The 23,292-nt window shown below is 39.5% G+C and overlaps 2 protein-coding genes across 8 annotated transcripts in view; one reads left to right on the forward strand and one right to left on the reverse strand.

The window, feature by feature from the left end:
- LOC140340690 (ceramide-1-phosphate transfer protein) overlaps positions 1-6,413 on the forward strand; it is an 8,045-nt gene extending 1,632 nt beyond the window's left edge. For 2 of the 3 annotated variants that reach the window (XM_072426040.1, XM_072426042.1), the window contains exons 2-3: positions 2,502-2,671; positions 3,560-6,413. In XM_072426040.1, the coding sequence (XP_072282141.1) occupies positions 2,547-2,671; positions 3,560-4,082 (648 nt within the window). In that variant the 5' untranslated portion in view covers positions 2,502-2,546 and the 3' untranslated portion in view covers positions 4,083-6,413. Of the gene's footprint in view, positions 1-37; positions 2,672-3,559 lie in introns of those variants that run through there. The other variant, XM_072426043.1, reaches the window with a different exon arrangement.
- A 1,888-nt stretch (positions 6,414-8,301) lies between these two features.
- DVL1 (dishevelled segment polarity protein 1) overlaps positions 8,302-23,292 on the reverse strand; it is a 104,103-nt gene continuing 89,112 nt past the window's right edge. For 3 of the 5 annotated variants that reach the window (XM_072427099.1, XM_072427098.1, XM_072427096.1), the window contains 4 exons: positions 23,020-23,151; positions 19,885-20,052; positions 17,741-17,947; positions 8,302-11,245 (listed from right to left, as the gene is read on the reverse strand). In XM_072427099.1, coding sequence (XP_072283200.1) covers positions 10,839-11,245; positions 17,741-17,947; positions 19,885-20,052; positions 23,020-23,151 — 914 coding nt within the window. In that variant the 3' untranslated portion in view covers positions 8,302-10,838. Of the gene's footprint in view, positions 11,246-16,983; positions 17,033-17,740; positions 17,948-19,884; positions 20,053-23,019; positions 23,152-23,292 lie in introns of all 5 variants that reach the window. The other 2 variants (XM_072427101.1, XM_072427100.1) reach the window with 2 other exon arrangements.

Here is a 23,292-nt window from a genome sequence, read left to right on the forward strand (position 1 = left end):
CCATGGTACAGGTTCCAGGCACTGATAGATCCATGTTACAGGTTCCAGGAGCTGATAGATCCATGGTACAGGTTCCAGGCACTGATAGATCCATGGTACAGGTTCCAGGAGCTGATAGATCCATGGTATGGGTTCCAGGCGCTGATAGATTTATGGTACAGGTTCCAGGCGCTGATAGATCCTTTGACTTGGTAGCTTTGGCCCTAAACCACAGTTTATTGGCTCTGACCTGTGGCTGGCCCTTGCCACGTGCCCGCTATACAATATATGTGTCTTACTTTATACAGCACTGTGGAAGGTGAACTGCTTGGCACACGTGTTATCCTGTAAGACTTTTCTTTCTGATAGAATTATAGCTAACCTGGTATTGTAGAGAGGTTTAGAACGTCTGATTAGGGATTAAGTTGTGTGACAGGTCCTCTTCGTCGCCATTTATAATTACCCCCTGCTGACCCCCCTCAATGGTATATCAGAGGAAAGGTAAAAGAAATTTGTGCCCCGTCATGCAGAACGCTCCGTGTTGTATTTACCAACCAGTGATGAGTGGAATTTGTGTTTACCAATCACACAGAAGTGGAAACTTTGAAATCCGGTTTTGAATTTCTTTGTAAAGGTTCCATTAGTAGCTGAAGCTGGTCTGAGATGAAAATTTGTTTTGGCACAGACCGGATTCATCCGATATGTATGAAGAAATGTGAATTGTTGATATTTCCATGATCTGCATATCCCTGCGTCCTTGTTTATTGTGAACACAGAATTCGCTGTCTTTGTATGTTATCGCCCAGTCTAGAATTCAAGGAAAATGACACTCTGTAGGAAATACACAACTGAAAGTATTATTTGACAAAAAGGTGACTTCCTATGTTATCTGTGGTCCCAGTTTTACATTGGACACAGATTTAAAGGGCTCTGCCCTACTGCATTACATAGTGATGTCCATCTAACACTGACAGGAGGCTAAAACAGAGAGCTGACCTTATCATTGCACTGCTGCTCCTTCCTTATCCAATGACATATTGAGAAAGGACTTTGACCAGGCTGCTGTTTTTTCTAAATATAGAGATGTCACTCTGTCTGAGATGCCCGACTCACCAGACTAGCTGAGCAGGTACAATGGTTCATATAAAAGTTCACTTTAGGAGTTGCAGTACTGGCGGGGTTGCATTAGTCCTTCTGTGTTTGATTTGATTTTACATTTAATAGGTGATGAGTGAATGAGATGCCTGACTTGTCCTTTATAGAGCTGGAGCCGCAGAACTCTTCCAGGATGTGGGTGGCTCTTTTCGTGGCCATTGTTTTGTGACTTGTTTGAGATCTGATGAAATGAAGACAAACGTGGGTTTTCTATGTGGGATCACAGCGATCTTTATGGATGTGGAAAGCAGTTTTCTGTTAATGCCTGTACAGACTTCTGAAGATTGTCACTGGCAGTGATACGTTTGGTTCCAGTGAGCACTGTACACACAGAGCTGCTCTATGGGGAGGGGGAAGGACGAGCGAGTGGCACCCTCCTGTGCGCTCCTTCATTGAAATGCACAGCGGTCTCCCCCGCTCCCCCGAGCGGTCTTTCATTAATCCATGTGGCGGATTGACAACGACATCAGGGCATCTTTGTGCAGATGTCAGATGACCGTTCCTCTGGGCTAACAATTATCTGATGTGTGCATAGCTTTCACATATAGGAACCCCCAGGAATACCGCAGGCTGATAATAGATCATTTCTATGGGGGAGATAACAATGGAGAGATCTCAGAGGAATGGATCCAGGATGGTTTGATAAATGAGGTCCAAAGCATCCTGTGGATAGATATTGTGCTGGGGTGACCCTTTCTTTTGCACCCCTAGTTATTGTCACTTTCGCACACAAAAGTGAAATTCCAAAGTGATTCGCACACAAAGTGATTCCACATAAAAACGATCCATATATAATGACACGGTATATTGTGTTACATTTTTGAGGTCACCTACAGCTTCCTTTTCTCATACCTGACATTAAGGGAGCGTAAATGGTTAATGATAGTTTAAAATATCTACTTAGGATAGCAGGAGTCTGTAAATATCTACCTAGGATAGAGCTCAGCCAACCACTCAATATACGATTTGCATTTTTAATTCTTTTCCCTCTTTTTTTTGGAATCTTCGGGCCGATCATGTGATGCCATGGCCTAATCTCCTAGCAATAGGCAGTCCTCTAGATGCCCAGAGCGGCTCAAACATTCTATTGTCTATATATTGGGAATGAAGGGCTTCATGGCAATGTGGGGCTTAATTCAAAGTATTGTTCAATTTTTTTGGGTTAAGTGTCATTGGGCGTCATTGAACCCAGAAGTATAAGAACATCTCATGGTGGACTGAGGGGATATCTTCGGGTATCCCCTGGTGTGTATTGCAGCCAGAGGTGGTTTAAAAAAAAAAACTAGCTCTAAATTGTCCTTTAAGTCATTCTAATGTTCTATATCTTTTGGTTGATAAAATTAATATTGATTATTTTTATCTTACAGGTAACAAGAGAACATTTGCTGGGTTTATAATAAGGCCAGCTGATCATGTCCGGCACAGAGGAGAAGTTCTCACTACGTGAGGTCCTGGTCAGCTTCAAGTCCTGCTTGGTGGATGATGACCAAGATGTTCTGGTAGAACATTATCTGAAAGGATGGAAGGGGTTGGTAAGGTAAGCACCTGGTTATCTTGGGAGCATCATGTGAAGCTAATTTGCACTTTTTTGTGGTTTGCCCAGCTTACATTGTGGTGTCACCTAGGAGTACAAAACTTAACATCTTGACGTGTGCTTGAAGTGCTGCTTTTTCCTGCTGCCATATTGAATATTAAGGTTGGGGAACCCCCCATCAGCAACACACCAGATCAGTGGAATGGGATAACCTAAAGGGCAGAGCTTTGCCACCAACATTTCCAATGATTGTAGCTTCATAGCTTCAGTCCTGCAGCCCTCATACTATTCTTCTGTCAGGGTTCTAAGCCAACAGGAGCCCACTGTTGGCAGTATTCAAGTTTAGGACATGAACTTGGCATGACCAAATTATTGATTTTGCAATAAAAAACATAGACTCATTCCATGTCCATAAACATTTGTTTTACTGTATGTACTCCTTCAAAGTTCCTTCATCACCTTATATGTAAATGGACGCTATATATGTCAGTGGCTTCACCAAAGGGACAGAGCCATGACTTGGTGCCTAATACCTACATTGAGACGATGTAAAGGACCTCCCAGGAAGATACCGCGTGTGTTTCCACAAATATATATATATATAAAAAAAAAATATATATATATACTGTGTATTTATACCCCACGTATGTGTGTCTGCACCAGGAAAGACTGCAGCATCCAATGTAAGCAGGCCAACGTCCATCTATGTTTGGTTGAGCTTCAGGCAGCCCAGTAATGAATGTTAAGATTACTCATAGTAGAGAACATTTTTTTGGGTGTGGTGACCACTAAATATTTTCATTTCATTTTTCAAGTCTTACAAAATGTGCAAAGTATTAGGTATGGTTTTGCTTTTCATTTTATTATATATCTTCTTTTTCTTAAAACCAGGTTTATGAACAGTCTGGGAACTGTGTTTTCCTTTGTGTCAAAAGATGCTGTAAGCAAAATCCAGATAATGGAAAACTATTTGAGTGGGGAACAAGGCGAGCGTTACCGCACACTTCAGTCCATGGTAGAATACGAGCTCAGCTCTAACTTGGTGGATCTGAATAAACGCGACAATCACCCAGAATCAGGCTGTAGGACCATTCTGCGCCTACACCGAGCCTTGCGCTGGCTCCAACTCTTTTTGGAGAAGCTTAGAACCAGCACAGAAGACAGCAAGACCTCCAACCTATGCGCAGAGGCCTACAATGACTCCTTGGCCAACTATCACCCTTGGATCATACGTAAAACAGCAAATCTTGCCTTCATGGTTCTTCCGGCTAGGAATACGTTCTTCGAGGTGATGAATGTTGGGACAACAGAAGAAGTGGTGGACATGCTTGGAGAAGCTATGCCTTATGTCTCCAATGTCTATGACTTTACTCAAGAACTCTACTCCCAGCATAACCTCCTTGATTTACCGTGAATGTTGGTGAGAATTCATCTAGGTGTCCTTTAAAATGAATTTGTTCTACCCTGTGTTCTAAATCGTGAAGGCTGGACATGCACTTTCATACCGACTGTTTACATATATATTCATGTAGTCATGTTCTGGGAATTAGTGTCATCATGTATTGACTCCACTAAACATTATTTTTATTCACAATGGCCATGTTACAACCTAGAGTAAATCTTTTACCTTTCTTTAAAAAAGTTCATCTTGTTTAGGGTATTCTCAGGTACATTACATTTTCACAACCCTGAAAACTGGCTACTTCTTCTTATACCATTTTTGGTGCTTGATGCCCATGTGACCTCTGAACTGAGCACCTAATATGGGGAAGTTGCCTAGTCATATGGTAATATTGACTTTAAATTGACCTTTAGGGTACTGTGGCTACAAAGATGGAGTTAGCTGGTGTACAATACAGAGTGCTATTAATGGGCGCCATCACTATCATGTTATGGGTGTGTTTTAACATAGCTGGGATTTATTTCTCATAATATTAAATGTTTTGGGTGTTGGTATCTGTCCAGAGCTATATTTAAATATCATAATGCCCTAGGCATAAGTCATAATATATGCTATCAGCTTCATGTCTAGTGCTTTGTTTTTACCTAAACAGTCCATCATGAAAGTGAAAGGGGAAATGATTGTATCTTACAAGAAGCCTTGTGATTTCTCTAAGCTTTTCATAATTTTACCCTTTAGGGCAGGGTCCCCAAACCCCGATCTGCAACCCACTAATGGGGTGTGGCTCTGGCCGGAGCACACTGGCCAGAGCTACGTACCATGTCCCCTGTACGGATTGTAGGCTTAGGACAGTGGGTTGTGTAGGCTCAGACCTGTGATGGGAGAGTGGATGGGTTCAGCCATCATGACGTCACTCTGGGGGAAGTTTCCAAGTGACACACGGCTCACTGCGCATGCGCGGTTTGAACTCAGGGCATTTAGTGGTCCGTGAGCTCAAAAAGGTTGGGGACCACTGCTTGTGGGTTTTTTTGAAAGATGTACCCACAAATATCCAGAGACAAGTCGTAAAAAAAGATAGATAAAAGACTTTTTTTTTCTCCGTAATTCATGAACATCCCTATATTCCCTCAAACATCGTATAATATCTGAGTGCTCTGCAGTCCTGAATTGACATCCCTGCACAAAATCTAACTATAAAAGCAAAAAATATCTAATTAATATTGATACCTGTCCCTCTGCCTGTAGAGCCTAAAACGCCGGTCCCCCTGCTAAGCACAGTGGTTCAATCCACCAACTCTCACTTCAGCTACCACTCTCACTAGTAGAGGTCTGCGGGAGGAACTACAGCACTTAGCCGGGGGGCAGAAATCAAAGAATCCTGGAAGTTTTGGATGCTGAATCTCCTTTAGGCAGAGGTAGCTTTTCAAGCCAGTAGTTCAGTAGTTATTAACTTTTACAGGGGTATATGGATGGATGGTTTGCTAGTTTGCTTCCTAGTTACAAAAGTTCACAACATCAGATGTTTGTATACAGATCATAAGAAATCCCCTTACAATCATTGAATACCAAAAGTGATAATTACTGTAAATGTCTACAAAAACTGAACATGATCATGTGATTTCTTCATATATAAAAGGTAAATATTTATGTCTTCAACCAGTGTTACTATACAGTCTATTCTGGGAATCAAATTTAACCATTCCATTGAAGGGATCAGTCATCATTTCCTGTTACATGGGGAAATTATCAACATGTTGGGAGGTTTAAAGTTGATTTGTCACAAACCTGGTCCAAACACATAGAATATGAAAAAAATCAACTAGTAGAGCCAGACATGTAACAAGTTTAATAATCCATGCCCCTGCTAGCTGATCACATATATATTTGGGCCCTATGATATTGGACTCTGAATCCCTACACTGTGTTACTACTGCAGTGACGCTCTGCACTGAGAGATGACCTTAATCTTCCCAGCTGAATGATGGCTGTCATTCAGCACCTACATTAGTGGACATCTAGTGGCTGAAAAGAAGTACTGCATTAGACATATTTTGCCAGACAACACCAGATTAAAAGTGATAATTAAAATAAAGATTATTTTTTTGTTTTAAATGATTAAACTAACAGACGGACCAATATGAATGTAAATTGCAGGTTGATGATAGCATTGTGTAATGCAGACATCTCTTGTAGATATATAGTGTCTAAATAAAAAAATGTGTGTATCCATTTTAGTTTTTAATAATGTACTCTGTATACTATATATGTTTTGAATCTCTCATGATTGTTATGTAATCACTGTGATTTTATAATCAGGTAAAAATAAAAGGGAACGCTGAATGATTTTTGGTCAGTTGTATTTTTTTAAGTTTATATTTTTTACGTTTTTAATTATTTGTTAGAAGCAGACAACAAGCATTTTCAAAATGTGGTCACCAATGGTATTTTTATGTCTTGTGGTTCCCTCTGCTGGCCGTTATGTCACCAAAGGACACACTAGCCGGAGAAAGGAACCACAGAGCACAGCGGTGTACTTGTCATGTAACACACTGGAAGTGTTACAAATCCTGAAGCTATTTCAGCAAATGACTTTCTTTAACTGAGTGGAGTTTGTCAGAACAGGCATCTGGACAGGTAAAATGTTCACTCCGATTGCTTTGTATGGAGCTCTGCATACTTCAACAGAAATGGAGTCACTTTAATTAAATCTGTAATGTGCTTCTTGTAAGGCTTTGATGTATTTTACATACAAGCAGACACTCTAGCCAAACACTGTTAGTGACCATCAAGTGTACATTGTTAGGGGTTGTGTACATAGCCACCTATTTTTCTATGTACTGAGTCTCTGGTGCTCTTACAGCAGGCATTTCCTGGATAAGGGATAACAGAAGCTTGGTGGTCAGAAATAAATATAAATTTACTGACTTGTGTTTGATGTCTCCAGGAAGATCAAAGAACCCTATTTGCACCCAGGATAGAAGCAGCTGAGTGCACAGACCACTTATGTTCGGTCTAGAGGACTGTATAATGCATTAATGTTTCATGTACCATTAATGATGTGCTCCAGGCAGCTCTGGATAAAAGACCATTACACTTTCATTTTTACTGCAGCCAGAAAACCCTGGCAGAGCACCCAGTACACAGACCTAAGGAAGGTCACTTCAGGAGGTTTTAGTTAGTCAGCCTAGAGCCAATATTAGATCGGTCCAGTCAATCCCTGTTCCTCCACCCCATCAAAGTCTCAAAGTATGAGCATTGTGAATATTAAGCATTGTGTTAATAAAAAGCAGTGTGTAAAAGACACAGCAGCTTTTAAATTTAAGGCAGTATATCCTAACTAATCCCGGACTTGCAGTACCTTCTGTGATGAAACATGTAACTGATGTCTCTTTTTCTTATGATTCTCTGCATCTAAAGCTTCATTGTATCCAGCCCTTTTCTTTTAGTGAAGGATTGGAACTTCTTTAGGTTTTTTTTTTGTTGTCTGAATCCCCACTGGGTAATATCTGCCCTGGTGACCATTATCTTAGGCCAAAAATGATTGAGGTAGTCAAGTTTTATGGTTGTTACAAGAACTGTGGTGGAAGAAATATTTTAAGATGGGATTACTTGTTTTAAACTTAACTGTCATCAAGAGTGGGTATATTCTGTGTTTATGAAGATATCTGGTTCCTGTTTTATCTTTGGTAAAAAAAGGGACAAAGAAAGAAGCTAAATCTCCACAATGGGACACAGACAACACTAAAAAACTAATTCTTCACCACTCCTTCTATAAATGAGAAAAAAAAGGTTTTGGCTGGAGTTATACTTTAGGGCCCAATCAAACCAACCTGTTACAGGACGTATTAACCCACACCCTAGCATGTGTTGTATAAGGACAACCTATATATTTAAAAGAGTTAACGAATGAATAAATAAATATATACTCATTTAAATATATGAGTTGCCAACACACCAGAATGCACAGCCCAAGGTAGTTCATTATCATTCATTGTAATGCATTGTAATGAATGTGCATTAGAAGTGCGTTGCTGTAGTATCTTGGAATGCATAAAAGGCATTACAATGTACAAATGTTAACAGGCATATAATAATGTGCACACTAATGCATAGCTAATATATAGCTGTATATAGACCCCTAATATTAGTGGTAATCACGGTTTATCAACAGCTCAGATTGCACCAACCTACCAGCCCTGGTTGGATAGTAAAAGAAATTGAGCCGACTCCGTTGTAACATTATTTACACAGATATACACATATATTTAAAAAAACAAAACATTAAATTACATCTTGTTTTATCTATACATAGATGATCTGTACATTCTTAGTAGTTAGCGGAGTTGGTAGGAATAGGATCTTAGCCAGGTCTGGGAGGGAAGGAGTGGACACAAGCTATGGGGAAAAAAATGTAAGTGCTTTTTCCACCTTTTTGGTGGTTTGGGTTAAAAGGTCAGTCCACCCAAAACTGATCAGCAGGATAAATAAAATATTTAGGCTGCCATTGATGAAATCTTATTATCAATATACTGTCATGCATGTCAGATTCAGTAGCTTGAGTTGCTGACCTGTAACAAGCATGCAGATCGGTATTTCATACCTACCCAACTTTGTGCATGTTTGTTCCAGGTCAGTGACTAAAAGTGCCAGAGCAGCTGATCAAATATCAATTTCAAACAGGTCAGCAATGGCAGCCCACCTAGTACAGGTTTCCATAAAGGCTTTCCTGATATTACCTGACCAGGTACTCCCAGGGACTGTAATACCTGATTGCATGGGGATGTTCATGGACATTCAGCACTATTTACCCCCCAAATAAGCCAATATTTAGGTATTCATCTTCCCTATAACCATGCAAACTTGCAATGGTCTGGGAGAAAGATCCTCAGCAGCCCTTGTTTGCCTTAACCAGCCTTTCCCCCTGAAAGTAGCCTGCAGAGATGTACTATTGTGCGTTGTGGGTGAGATCATTGATCCCTGTGCAGCACATTGTTTTACAAAATGGGCTTTAAATCTGCTTTTTAGATTTTTGGGGGTGCTGCTAGTGAGACCCCCTACACCAACCATCTCAGGATTTACCTGAGGTTCAGTTTTTTAGGGAAAATAAAACAAGAAGCAACAAAGTGGTTGGAAATACCCCAAACCTAGAGAGGCAGATGTAAATAAATTATACAAGGGAGATCTTATTCCTAAAGTGCCCCAGAGATACGATTCATTAGGTGATTTAACCACCAAACACCACCTGTAACAGAAATATTACATTTGGATGAACTGGCCTTTAGGAGGGTGAATTTACCAATAACTAATCTTTCAGTTAGAGAATGGTGGTCTGACTCAGTCGCTGGCTGCTCATACTTGCTAAGGAGATCCTTTGGTTTTGTCTCATCTCACTACTGCAACATGGGGGAATCACAGACTTTCTGCTTTGAATTTTATCAGATTGAAAAATATAAATATTTGTCATAAATAAATGATTGTACAAGCGAAGGAGATTGCATGGAAATGGCTGCAGCAGATTGGTGAAATTGGGAATTTAGATAGAGAAATTGTGCCCTGAGAGTTTTAATATGCTTCCTGGTAATTCAGTAGGCTGGTAACTGCCATCAGTTTTGGCTGGACTGGTTGTGTAATTTGATAAGATTGTCTAAACATTAATTGGTGTTCCATTTTATTCTGCTAGATTATAAGAATTCTTACTTTAATGCATTCACACTGGCCAAACACATATTATGATCCTATATGTTGCAATTAAAAAACAATGTATGTCACTGCTTCCTTAGTGTTCATATGTAGACTGTCAGGTTTTTACCAATATATGTGCTGAAACACGACCATATATGCTTGTTGAACAATGCTGCGCCATGACTGCACTTTGCTTTTTTCTATCAAGGCAAATCTATCAGTGGTTTTCACTCCGCAGTTAAACCACAACAGGGCAGAATTATTGTACAGGCATATTGGAAGCTGAAAGACAAAAACATAAGTGCAAGTCATATTGAAAATACTGCAAAGTACACCTGCCATCATCCTGGACCTTTCAGACAGAGCACATTTAACCAATGCACAGCTAAAAAATACATCTGTGAAATCTGTATGTAAAAAAATTAGTAATTCCAGAAATATATTTAGCTACATACCTGTTAGAATTTAGGCTAAAGGGGAGGTTGAGAGAACAAAAGTGAGATTGTCCCTGCTTATTTTTATTATCTGCCAAGTCTGGACTGGTCAGGTTTATGACAGGTTCACTTTACCAGTACAATAATACCTTGCTGCGTTTGCATTTTGGTAGTCATTAAGAAATATATGAGATTAATGTGCGTGTGGCCAGATTGTGGGCAATGTCAGACAAGTCATGGTGGATATGTTGACTGTGGATTTCTCATATTTCAGTGATTTATCCTCTAGTCTGTATCAAATAGATGTGAAAAAGGAACTTTGTTTTCCTGCCCTTCTACATCTATTCCATTCTGAATGCTCTGCCAGCCTAATTATGTTTATCGCTTCAAGGCTTGTCTGACATCACTAGATGTGACTTCACTAGGATTGTGCCTTTAGAATAAAATCTAAAGTGATCTCTTCAAAATCAGTATAGCTTCTGAAAACTTCATTTCAAATGTTCTTTGATGTTGACCAAAGCTTACAGTGTTACAGTAATAGCCATTATTTTTCCTATGGCTTGGCATCTGATTATGGCAGTGGTCATCCATTGCAGAGAGTTATACAATTCTTTAGCTTTTCTAGTGGCTGGAGCAGAAGGCACTTTGGCTGTCACATAATGTCCACAAAAAATTCACAGGGATTTCCCATGGCCTTCTGGAAGGACTGCCGGCTTCCGGTCAGTTCTGGAGGGACATTGCTGAGCTCGCGGACCGGAGGACCACCCGGTGGACCGCTGTTGTTAAACATTTTGCTCCCAATCTTTGGCAGGCTGTAAAGTGGGGGTAGACCGGGGGGGCCATGAGAGTGGTGGCTGCTACGGTGACTTCGCTCGCTGCGTGCTGCAGAGCTGTGGCTCCGGTGGCTGTGCTGGCTCAGAGGCCTCTCACTCCTTTTTCCTCCACTGCTGGTGGCACGGTCAGACCCGCTACCACTGCCAGTGGACTTGTGGTCCTTCTCTCGACCAGATGATCTCTTTCCCTCTCGATTGCTGCGGCTGGATCCACTGCTTTTGCTGCCTGTGGCAAAAATAAGAATGACTAATATTACAGACCTCAAAGCAAAATGTTTTCTGATTCTGTATATAGTAGGAATTTTTAAAACTTCTATCAAGTTTCTGTGCAGTGTCTGTGCTCCAATATGCTACAAATGGGTGAAAGCTATAAAGTGAACCCATGGCCAAGCTAGGGACATTTAAGTATTTACGGTACATACTCAAAGGGTCCAATTATCAACATGCGAACGGCGTGTTTGCCAGAAAAAAATGTAATATTTTTACAAATATAAATCCATTTTTCTGTTTGCCCCATTTATCAAAGATGAGATCAGTCGAAAAGATCACAATTGTTATCAGAATCATCACTTTCAGTATTGATAATGATTGCCACATCTCGACCTTCCAATAGCCAGATCCATGTAAACAAAGCTTCTGTGCAGTATTTTAGGTTATTTAGGGCAAACAATTACTGATCACCAATGTAAAGATTTGATTTCCTTTTCATAAATGTGGTACTTTGAAGCATGCAATCAGATACAAATGGTGATATTTATCTGAAAAACATAAAAAAAAACCCCTAAGCTTACATAGGATTACCAAAAGCTCAATGGCTGTTATTATAAAACATATTTATTAAGACTTGCATAACATGACAATTGCGCCCCAATTTACAAATAAAAATATTTTCTTTGCTCTGCTCAAGCAAGCAGTCAGATGAAAACCCTGATAACTTTTATGATAGCTTTGCCTAATTCAGTGCTTAAGCACAAAGAGATAGAATTCAGTAGCACATGGTATTCAAGGGATGGATCTGATCCCACCAGAAGATGGAGGACAACACTTTCATGTGTTTAAGTGACAAAGTAAAACATACAAACATTTTCTTAGGTTAGGGACAGCCATATTATGCAACATATTATATAGGGAAATATTGCCTGTAAGAAATACATGCACGAAAGACAGCAAAGGTAAAGCAGGACATGCATGATCATGCAAGTGCCCCGGGGCCACCTCGGCTGTCATACATATTTGTAAATATTCTCTACTGGTAATCACTGTTGGATATGACCAAAGGTGGAGGCTTTGCTATCACACTGACATAGGGAACGTATAGTAAATGCCAGGATGCTGCTGAATATGATACACGTTCCAAGGCATTAAGTGATGAGATCATTACCCATGTTGAAGTGCACATCAAGTTCAAAGTGCATTGATTATTGCTTGTTGACCACTTGGAACAGTCACTCAGAACTGCACTTCATCATTTTTTTTGGTTGTTAACTAGAGGATTGCAACTGCCTAACAATAATTATTTTTATTGAGTCATTGCACAACTGTGCGCAACCAATTCAAAGATGTAAATTGGCACCACTCGAAAGGTACTGGTCATGTGACCAAAAAGATTCCTTGTAGTTTGGACTTTATACCTGTTTATGACTGTGCAAGACAACAGCAAACGAGATCTTAAACAGATCTGTCACAAAGCAGAAGTCCTAAATTGGAGCTGATGTTTCCCAATTCCTGGCATGTATTCTGTTTCTGGAGCTTTGAAAGCAATTTGCAGTGAAGCTGAATAAGTTCTGGCTTACTGCCTTCAAAGTAGAAGCCCAAAAGTCAGCTTCCACCTCCCATTTTTGTCACATATTAATTTTGCTTTAAAGGAAACCTGTACTGAGAGAACTATGTGGACTGCCACTACCGCACTTCTTTTAAAAATACTGATTACAAAGCAGTGTCCTGTTTCAATACTTTTAAAGTCACTGACAAGCATAAAAAACATTTTACATGCATAAGTGTTCCAGGTTGGTGACTGGGAAAGTATTAAAACCACCAGAAAAGCTTTTCTGTGAGGAGTCAAAGTCCACTGCAATTACTCTCAAATTAAAAAAAAGACTGTTTCAGCTCCTATTGACATGGTGTGCACCACTCTGAAGCTAGATGATTAACCTGTCTCCATTTTTCACCTTAAAGCAGACCTCAATCAAAGTTTTTACTTTACATAAAGGGTAGACAACCCTTCTGAGTAAAGTAAAAATATTCTTTTTTTTAAATACAACAAATTTGAAGGAAAAAAAAAGGGGGTGAAGCACTTCTGCTCAAAGCCTCTCGGTATACCTTGGTCACACATCCCAGGAGGCTCCTGGTTGCTCCTTCTGCTTGCATAGACAGTGAGATTGTCTCTTTTCCCTTTTACAGCGGGCTACGTCACCCGATCACATGCCTGTGCAGTTTGAGATTGGGTGACGTAGCCAGAAGAAGGCGACTGAAGATGGCGGTGCTGTCGCTTTCTCTGTGCCGAGATGAAGAAGAATTCAAGGATCTTGCGGGACCCGATCGAGGTAAGGTCCAATGCAATTGAGGGTTCTGCGGAATTAAAGGTGTGTGTTTTTTTATTTTTCAGTTTAGTTCCGCTTTAATCATGACATTATTTTCTGCCCCTCTGTCTGGCTTAGTTTGCCAAAAACAAATTTTTGCACCATTGTTTGGATGTGGTTCAGGTCATGTGAGTTTTTATTTAAGTTACTGCTTGTTTACAGAAGACTGATTCCATTTTTGTTATCCTGGATGAGCTCTTGATGGGCACACGTTTGGACCAGTTTTACAGACTGAACTGTCAGATAGGGCAATGAGTAAGAAGGACAGTGAACATGGTAAGTGAACTTGCTCTTCTCTTTGATCAAGCGGAGAAGACCTAGATCTTGGAGACCCTGCAGACTCTGTTAGAAGAGTGTGATTCTGCAAAGAAACACCTAGAGGGCTCAAAAGTGGTACATATCAGAAACAAGGAGGGTGGAGTGACCACCAGAATTAGCACTTTGTTGCACTGTCCTCTGACGGTCTAACAGAAATTCTTCCAGTTCCCCTACTTTTGTGGGGAAAAAAAATGCTTCCTGGGGGGGGGGGGGGGGGGGGGGGGGTTTCTGGGTTGAGAGAACTTGGAACTTCTGAACCTTTGAGAAGAACCAGATCTATGTTTGGGGTCTTGGATGGGTATGGAAATCAAAGCCACCCTCAAGATAAGGTGTGAAGCTTCTAACAAACCAAACTAAAATTATTCAGTTAAAACTCTGGCATGGTAGGATTTATACAAGGTATTTGCAGAAAAGTTCTTCAACCCTGCAATGTCTGCTACTAAAGTTATATACTCCTTGTTGATCTGAAATACAGCTGGATCCAATGCAGTTGATCATTAATTAAAGAATTCTTTTAAAAAAAGGAAAAACCCAGCAAAAAAGTCTAGGGAAAAGAAGGTGTTCTATCACACTTGGAACCTCTACATTTTAGGTCCACTAAAATTGAGCTTAAAGATCCATAAGGTCCCATTGGGCAACAGTAAGGTTCACAGCTAACAAAGTGGAAGATTCAATAATACTCATAGCCAGGAATCAGGGGGTACCAGGTAATACCAGGATAACACGATTCCGGACTACAGGCATAATCCCCATATTCGAACCAATTCAGGAACTGAAGAGTATAAGCTGGGACCAAGCGAGATAGCAAGACTATCCCCTGTGTATCTATGACCAGGCATGATGCAGCTGCTTACTGGTAAAGACAACTAGTGATTTGGGTATGAGGCAGGGCCTTAGGTACTTAAGTTAATTTACTAACTGTAAAAAGAAGAGGATGAGGTGGCTAAAGGTGACCAGATCACAGTAGTCGGGCAACATGACAGGATTGAAGATTTAAGATTCATGTGGCTCTGAGTTAGAGCAAAAACACCAAGCTTTATTTATGCTGAAATGTAGTCCTTCAGCACGAACCTCTTGTCCGGAAGAACCAGATTTTAAAAAGAATAAAAAGGCACTCAATGGCCTAATGAGGTACCTGCTGTGCTAGGGCCTGACTGGCCTACTCATTTAAGCCTTTGAGGAGTGGGAAAGTGAAATAGAAGTTTTATTTCATGTGAGTATTCTGCAGTTATTATAACCACATTGGGTACTGGAAAATGTCTATGCATACAGCATTCTAATGTATTTCTAGCCTGTACCCCAGTGGGAATCTTGGTTGTAGAAATAATAAGACAAAATAAAGCTAGCAAAAATTTGAACTTTTTTGTTGCCAGTATCCAATCATTCTGAATGTGTCAGCATAACCAGTATATATATCATATTTTGGTGGCTCTCAGTGGCCAACAGTGAAATTTCCTTATTCTGAGTTGATAGACAGGTATATGATCATGCTTTTGTGACTGATTTGCTCCTAAACTGAAGCATAATTGTAAGGTTTAAGCTCTGGGCTGGCATCATTTTTTTTGCCAATGTCCAATATTTTTGTAGGTGACAACATAGTCTAAAAACGTCCCAATAACTTCCAGGAAAAGTATTTCAAGGCGAGTACAAAAATCCTACTTTCTCTCAGTACAGGTTTTATTTTAGTAGGTTACACCTTATGTATATATGTTTAATTGTAACATCAATCAGTGATATCTATCAGTGAGTGTCAGATTCTGCAACAGAGCAATCTAAACCATTTGAATTTTTTGGATGTACTAACTCTTCTGTGTTTCACACTAGGAACTGTCTTTGTATCCCAAAGCAACCAATTGTATTATTTACTTAATTTTCCAGCTTTCATTAAAAAAAATAAAACCGGTAATATGATTGTTTGTTAAAAGCAATACACCCCTGTGCTCTGCTTGCTTTTGAAAAAATAGTGGGTGTTTCTCCATTTGCACACTAAATGTAAAACATAACTTACAACAGAAGGGAGCCAATATTAGGTTTAACTGAATAAGACATAGAAAACCCACTAAATACATAAATAAATACCTAAATAAAAACACTAGTATTACAATTGCTCACCAAGAGGTGACAAAGCTGTTTCTGTAGAGGAAATCACAGAGTGTATCACCCCTTAAAAAAGAGATAATGGGTAGATAATGTGTCTGCCATTTTAATATAAACAGCTGATTAAAGGCCTAAAGTGGCCCAATACGTCTACACAAGATTTATTGTGTTTTGGCTTTTTGGGAAATACCTGGACCTGCTCATGTATGGACTGTAGGGATTTAAAGTCTACCCTAGCCCAGTAAGGTTTCTGTTTTTAGTCTTTGAAGATTGGTAATATGCTAGGTGCTTTATGCTTGTATTTGTCTGAAAAAGACAGACAGGCTGTCCTAGAAGGCCAGTCCACCCAAAATTGATATTTTCCTGTTTGATAGATGCTGAAGAAATCAACCACCTAACAGTGAGTTATACATCTTGTGGACTCCATCAGTAAAATCTCTGTGCTTGAACCTTGCACACTTGCTGTGTCCAATATGAGAAACCCTACTTTTCTTGTTGGATATATTGTTTATTCCCTTTACAATAGAAAGTCATAGGAGAAGATGGAACACTTTAGGAGCAACACAAATCTCTCAGAGGGGCAGGATTGAGGTCTGGAATCATAACAGGGAGATTTCACCGATTGAGTGTAAAAAACAGGGGCTGATTCAGCACACCAGACTACACCTATAATTAAAATATCCCTTGTAGGTGAACTGGCCCTTCAATAATATGACCATATGTAGCCTGCAGTAAAGTGTTCCATACCTACAGTCACTGCCCAACCCACAACACAATATGAGAAGCACCAAGGCAGACTCGATTATGGGGGTGTATTCAGCAATGAGCCCTCAAATGGTTCTTGTTGTGTTGCTACCCAGTGGACTGCTGGAGAGAGGTTGGGAATGGTCTAGGTGGGTGAAGGAAGGGCCACAAGGATCCGGATGGACATGCTCGGGCTCTGGTCTTGGGGCCAGAGATTTAGGCTTACCGAATGACCTAGATTCCTCCATTCCTTCCATGCATCCTTCAGTCTAATGCTTGTTCAGCACAAAACAAGGGAATAACACAGTTACTAACAGTGAGGCATACAGTACGGGATAAAGGAGCAGGTTACTGTACTGAATTATAGAAGAAAGCACAAGACTGCAAAACCGGAGCTGCCTACACATTTCCATAATCCTATAGCTGTTCTACTAAAACAAATCTACAATAACATGCTTATTAAGGGAGGCAAAGAGCTCTGTGTAAAGTGCAGTAACCCTCAGCAACCAATCAGTAAACATCCTTCATTAACTAAACTCTTCAGGTCTGGCTGCTGATGGTTAATGTCCTTTGCACAACATCACTTGCTGATCTTTGAAGCCACTTATTCTATAACCCTTTACAATTTCTGTTTGTGACCAACTGATATGTGCAATTTTCTAATTAGCTAGATATGCTGTGATTTTTTTTAAATAATTGCAAGGGTGGCATTGGTGGCCTTAATCTGTCAAAAAACTCCATTTGCAGTGTAAAATGGTTATGTATACTTCTACACCTGTAGAGGCCAGCACTGAACTATCAGAGGTTCCATGAGTAGACATGAAGTGAATGTTTTTTTCTATTCACACACAGATTGACAAATGAAAGCTAAGCTGAAGTTGTTGCTTGTGAAGTGGCAGCCATGCAAGCACATTGGACACAAACAAAAGAAAGCATGAAAGGCAGGCAGTGAAGGGGGTACCGGATAGGCCTGTTCTACTTACCTTCACTGTGCTGACTTCCTGCACTGCCACTGCCATAGCTGAATCCTGGCTCTTGGTATGTTGAGGGGTAACAAGGTGGTGCTAGAGGGTACTGGTATGGATAGCCCTGGCTTAGAGGCCAGGGTGCGGCTGTATGAGGGAGAGGAGCAAGTGTGTCCTGATCAGATGCCCCACTGGATCCATCGTTAAGATTCAGTGCCGCTACATCTGATAAGTAAATACAAATGACTTGTATCAGTTATATCATGGAGAATAATGTTAACGTTACCATTCAAAGTGTTGCTGGCAGCTATTTTGTTTGGTAAAGCAATATTCAGGAAAATGATACTGATGATTTACATGAGAAATTAACAGTGCTAAAAAAACAATGGTATACTACTAATATTTTATGAAACCTGGTTACAAATGACTACCAAATGAAGACAAGTGAACAGCTGCCTTCAGCATATCATTAGTGTAACGGCATATTTCCTGGTCTTCATTTCCTTATGAGTACTGGGTTTTTATCTGATAAACGGGCAGCAGACTAGCTTTGATTAACAAGCAAGACTAATGCACTCCTGATGCAGAATGCTCAGTATGCTGAAAATGGATGACTCGGATGTAACAAACACCGAACCATATGGTGCCAATGTATATAGTGACCTTACATAAATGGATAACTATATGCAATTGGATGACATGGAAAACAGACATATGGGAAGAACTGTATGCAGCCAACATGAAATGGAATTCAACCTTAATTAGACTTGGTATTTATTATTTAGGGTTAAAATGCAACTCCAAGCAAACAGCTAAATACATTTCTGAAATACATATACAAGGCTACTGTTCTGCCTGTCAAAGAATTTGTCACGTTGGCTGGCATTCTTCTAGTACACATACTGCTAGTCAGTAAGTACACATACTGCTATGTTCTGGTTTACCATTATTGCTATGTAATGCAGCTGCAGATCCTCAAATTGGGAGGCTGAACAGACAATATAAAAGGCAAAGTTCCTGCATCAGAAAGATGAATTGCTTAGTTAGGAACGATGGGCATCACTTTTCTGAATGTAGAAAATGTATGTAAATTACAAGATTTGCTGCACAAAACCCACAAATTCACTGACCAGTAAGATTAAAGTGCTTTCATTTTGTATTTAGCTGTCTGCCTGGAGTTTTGCTTTAAGTCCAAAAAAAAGTTTTGGATGGATACTGCTGTTTGCAATTACAAACAAGTTTCCTAAAACATTCAGGGTACCAGAAGTACTACTCTGTATATACATAAAGCTTAGCACAGGCTGAATGTACCAAACACTTAGCATAAGCCTAAAGAACAAATTTACCTGCTATAGTTAGGAGGTAAACTTGAGACTTGTTAGGAAGCTAATAAGTATTTGACATTACAGATATTTGTGAATAACTACCATTTTTTGTACCACTTATTTTACTGCAGAATAGAGAAATCTAAGTAGTATAGTACTAATACTAATAGTAGTAATAGTATTAGGCTGATCAACCATCATGACCACTTACTAGAATAAATCTATGGGGACTATAGAAAGTCCACCTAAGCCTGTGAGATTGGGGGGGTTAATGGAAGTATATCTTTATAATACCACACAATTTGGTAAAATTCTTCAAGAATTACTGCATATGGCATTTGCATTGTTAACATGAGCTACTGTGAATTAGACATTGTGGTATTTATACATGGATGATGAAAATAACACATTTAAGCACACAATGCTTGCAATAAAGTTTTTTTGGGAAATTGACTGCTGTGACCACTTGTGTTGCGGTGCCATTGGACAGGCCTCTTTGTCAGCTTGCTTGCAGAGATGTTAGAAATGTTTCCATATGTGATTTGAATTATTGATTTGAAAATAATTTAAATACCTAAGGGCTAATCTATGAAGGCTGAAATAAACATTAGGTAGCATTGTTGACCTGATTGCTTGCAATTGGCTACAGCCCCATAATCGGTTTCAGGTCACAGATTTTGCGTCAGTAGCCACATTCCACTTCCTAAAGGCTGCATACATATAGAAGAGGCACATTCACTTTCTGCCTGACTCTCTGCCCTAGAAGAGACAATGTCCCTCGCACTGTTCATAACTTCTGTACATCGTGACAATACACAGGCAGAATGTGATACTCACTACCACACAGGTCTCCGAACACATAGTAGCACTGCTCTGAGAAGGTGATCTTGTTCACTGTGTGTCTGAGGTAGCCATGCTTTAACATGCTGCTGGCATATTTTCGGGCTTCCCGACGCTCCTTGAAACCTTCTACGTGTGTGTAGAGCCAATCTACAACATCAGCCCCTGCAGGAGAAGGAAGAGAAAATGGTCATACTGCAGCAAAGACTTCTGGGTAATAGGTTATTATTGGTATTACACAATATTTATATAGCGCGGACATATTATGGCACACTGTACAAAGTCCATAGTCATGACACTAGCTGTGCTCCAAAGGGGCACCCAATCTAATGTCCCTATCATAGTCATATGTTAATGTCTTTATGTATGGTAATCTCTAATACAGTCTAAGGTCAATTTTTGGGGGAAGATAATTAACCTAACTGCATGTTTTTTGGGATGTGGGAGGAAACCAGAGCACCTGGAGGAAACCCACACAAACACAGTGAGAAATTACAAACTCTTTGCCGATAGTATCCTGGCCGAGTTTCGAACCTGGGACCGAGAGTTGCAAATGCGAGTGCTAACCTCTAAACCACTGTGCTGCCCTGACTCCTTGAGGTTACTCAAACAAGCTTATTATAGAGGGTCACCACTGACCTTAAATACTTGTCTTCACTTTGAATTATTTACTGTACTTTAATGTACCGTACTGTTTTTACTGTACTATTTAGTGTGCTGTGGTCAAAAGATCAGATGTAGTCCGATAGTACCTTCCATACCTTTCCATGTTTACACATGATTTTAGTCACAGAGCAAGTGAAAAGTGCAGTTGTCAGGGATATACAGTATAAAGTAAACCTGTCAAGTTGGATCCACTGTTTTTTTTCAAAAGTGTAATCTTAAATGAATTATTGTCCTAGAACAAGTATGGCTGCTCACTAGGGCCACTTTTTATTTCTAGGGTTAAAGTGAACCTGTACTCCATTTTTCCAACCTGTACCTGTACTCCACACCTGTATTTCCATTATCACACAGGAAAACTTCTTCTGTCCCCCTCCTTGATTTAGTTTGATTTTGTTACTGGGTCCTAACTGTCCCAGGCTTCTTGTATAAACCACCTAACAATTCAGTGTCTAACAAGACTGTCAATGTCATTGGACAGGAAGGCACTGTAACTGGGCATGGGGGTGGCATTGGTGGAGTTTTAATGTCACTAAGATCACTTTAAAGAACCCATGGAGATGGTAAGAATAATAAGTGTGTATATTTGACTCTCTCTTGCCAGTACAGGTTTTGCAGCATTTTCATTAGCAAGGGAACCATGCTTTGCTGTGTAGGCCAGCAAGGAAAATATGGATCTCCTTTAACACCCAACTTCTGCAATTTAATTCTTTATTGTTTGTTTTGTTTAAAGTTATGTTCCCCTTACTTTGCATCCCTGTCTATGTATCTAGGAATATTTTCCCAACTTCCTGTCTATTTATAGTTGTATCACAGAACAGTCTTTATCAGAGACACGAACAAAACCCCTATCCCCCTTTTGTTGTTGCCTGTGCCACCATTGAGGAGATTTCCCCCCACTTCTTGTCCTGATGTATATTAGACAGAAAAAGAAAACATTAGGCTAAAAGGAAATCTCCTTAAAAAAGAATGTATGGTAGTTTTGTACAGATCCGGTCTGTAAAACAAAAAAATAGAATTCAGGGGGAATGTTCATTCAGGCATAGAGGAGCTGTGATAATAGTGGCTTACGAATCCCTTGTCATGTACTAAATACAGATAAAAGTATAGGTTTGAAAACATAAAGCAGATACAAGCTGGACTGGAATTGGACACTAGTAAACTAGGTTTTAACATGTTTGGGTGGATTTAATTCAATAAATAAATGATGGTAAATTATGATGGAGGCAGTGGGCAGCTGATTTAGTATATAGATCTCTTGTGTAATAATAGCAACCCCCATTGTTGTCAATATCCTTTAACACACTATTAAAATGTCTTAAGAAGTGAATACTTTATAAATAAAGACAGTGCAGACCTCACACAGTGACAAATAGGCACAGATGTACAGCTGTGTCACTCATTGTATGCTAGTGAAAAAAAGATCTGTGTATGTAACTGATATAGGCCAGCCTTCATCCTCTATTAACTTACAACCATCTTTCCAGAGTCTGATTTAATTACTGCTTGTCACGCTTGTTTAACCTTTCACCCTCAGAACAATGGTTTTCAGAATAGTCAATAAAATCTATAGATGTACTCTTTAACTCAACTGTTGCCTGAACTGCTGAGTAAAACCAGACAACTATATTAAAATCAAAACTCACCTTAGCAGACACCTGGTATAACGTCTCCTGAAATGTACAATTTGTTTGTATTTATAGTTCAAAGAATATTTATTGAATTGACTCTAAATAAACAACAGTAGCTTATTATGCAATGAGTTATTTGCAGACCTGTGCCTCTTAAGACTTGTACATGTGTCTCTATGAGATTTGTTTGTGTAGGATAGGTTTTGCATTGCCATACAAGTACCTGTAAATGTATAACCTGTCTAAAGCAGGTCAAATGCAATTCTAAATGATCTCAGAAGTATATCTTGTGACTGATGTTATAATAGCCTCCTGTTCTCTTGGTGTAATACTTGTCAGAATCTCCTGTTAGGTTTGCGAATATGTTCTGCAATCTCTATTTAATTCTACGAAGATCTCATACCCAAAGCTTCAGGAGGTGTTTCTGACAAAAAGCTGTGCAGCATCAAATTCTTTCTGAATTAGGACAAGGTACTTATAATATAGGGAGGGGGCTAGGGACAAGGTTAAAAAATATCTGTGCACTTAATGTGCAGTCAATCTTTAATGACTCACTAAATAACTAAAAAGGATAATAATGACAACCCTAGAGCTTTTTATAACCTGACAAGTTCCTTTTAAATCATGTATACAGGGAGAATGATTTCCAATTAAACACCTTAGTGCCCAGGTTTTCTGTTATCTGTTTTCTAAACAGCTATGGTTTTGAAAAAAAAAATGCATAGAAAATGTGACATGATACTTTTATAAGTAATTATATATATGTTATAGTTAAACCAAACATATACAGTAAACCTGGCTATACAACAATAGGCATATATTACAAAGGCAAACTTACCTATAACTGCATTGGAGATAGTAATTTTCAACCACATTCGATCTCTTATTTCTAGACCTGAATCTGGCAGTTGCATCACCTTCACAATTGTAGCCATATCACTCTTTACTGTCAGCGGAGAATCTTCCAGTTCTGCAAATATTGGGAATATAAAATACTTTCATTTAGGAACTTACTTTCTATTGCAATTTATGAAAGGGGAAAATCTAAAGAAAATCTAACAAATGGCAGCTATTATGTTTCAAGTTTACAGTGGAAAATAACACTTGACTG

Source organism: Pyxicephalus adspersus, chromosome 11 (assembly GCF_032062135.1).
Source record: "Pyxicephalus adspersus chromosome 11, UCB_Pads_2.0, whole genome shotgun sequence".
In the NCBI taxonomy this organism is placed as follows: Eukaryota; Metazoa; Chordata; class Amphibia; order Anura; family Pyxicephalidae; genus Pyxicephalus; species Pyxicephalus adspersus.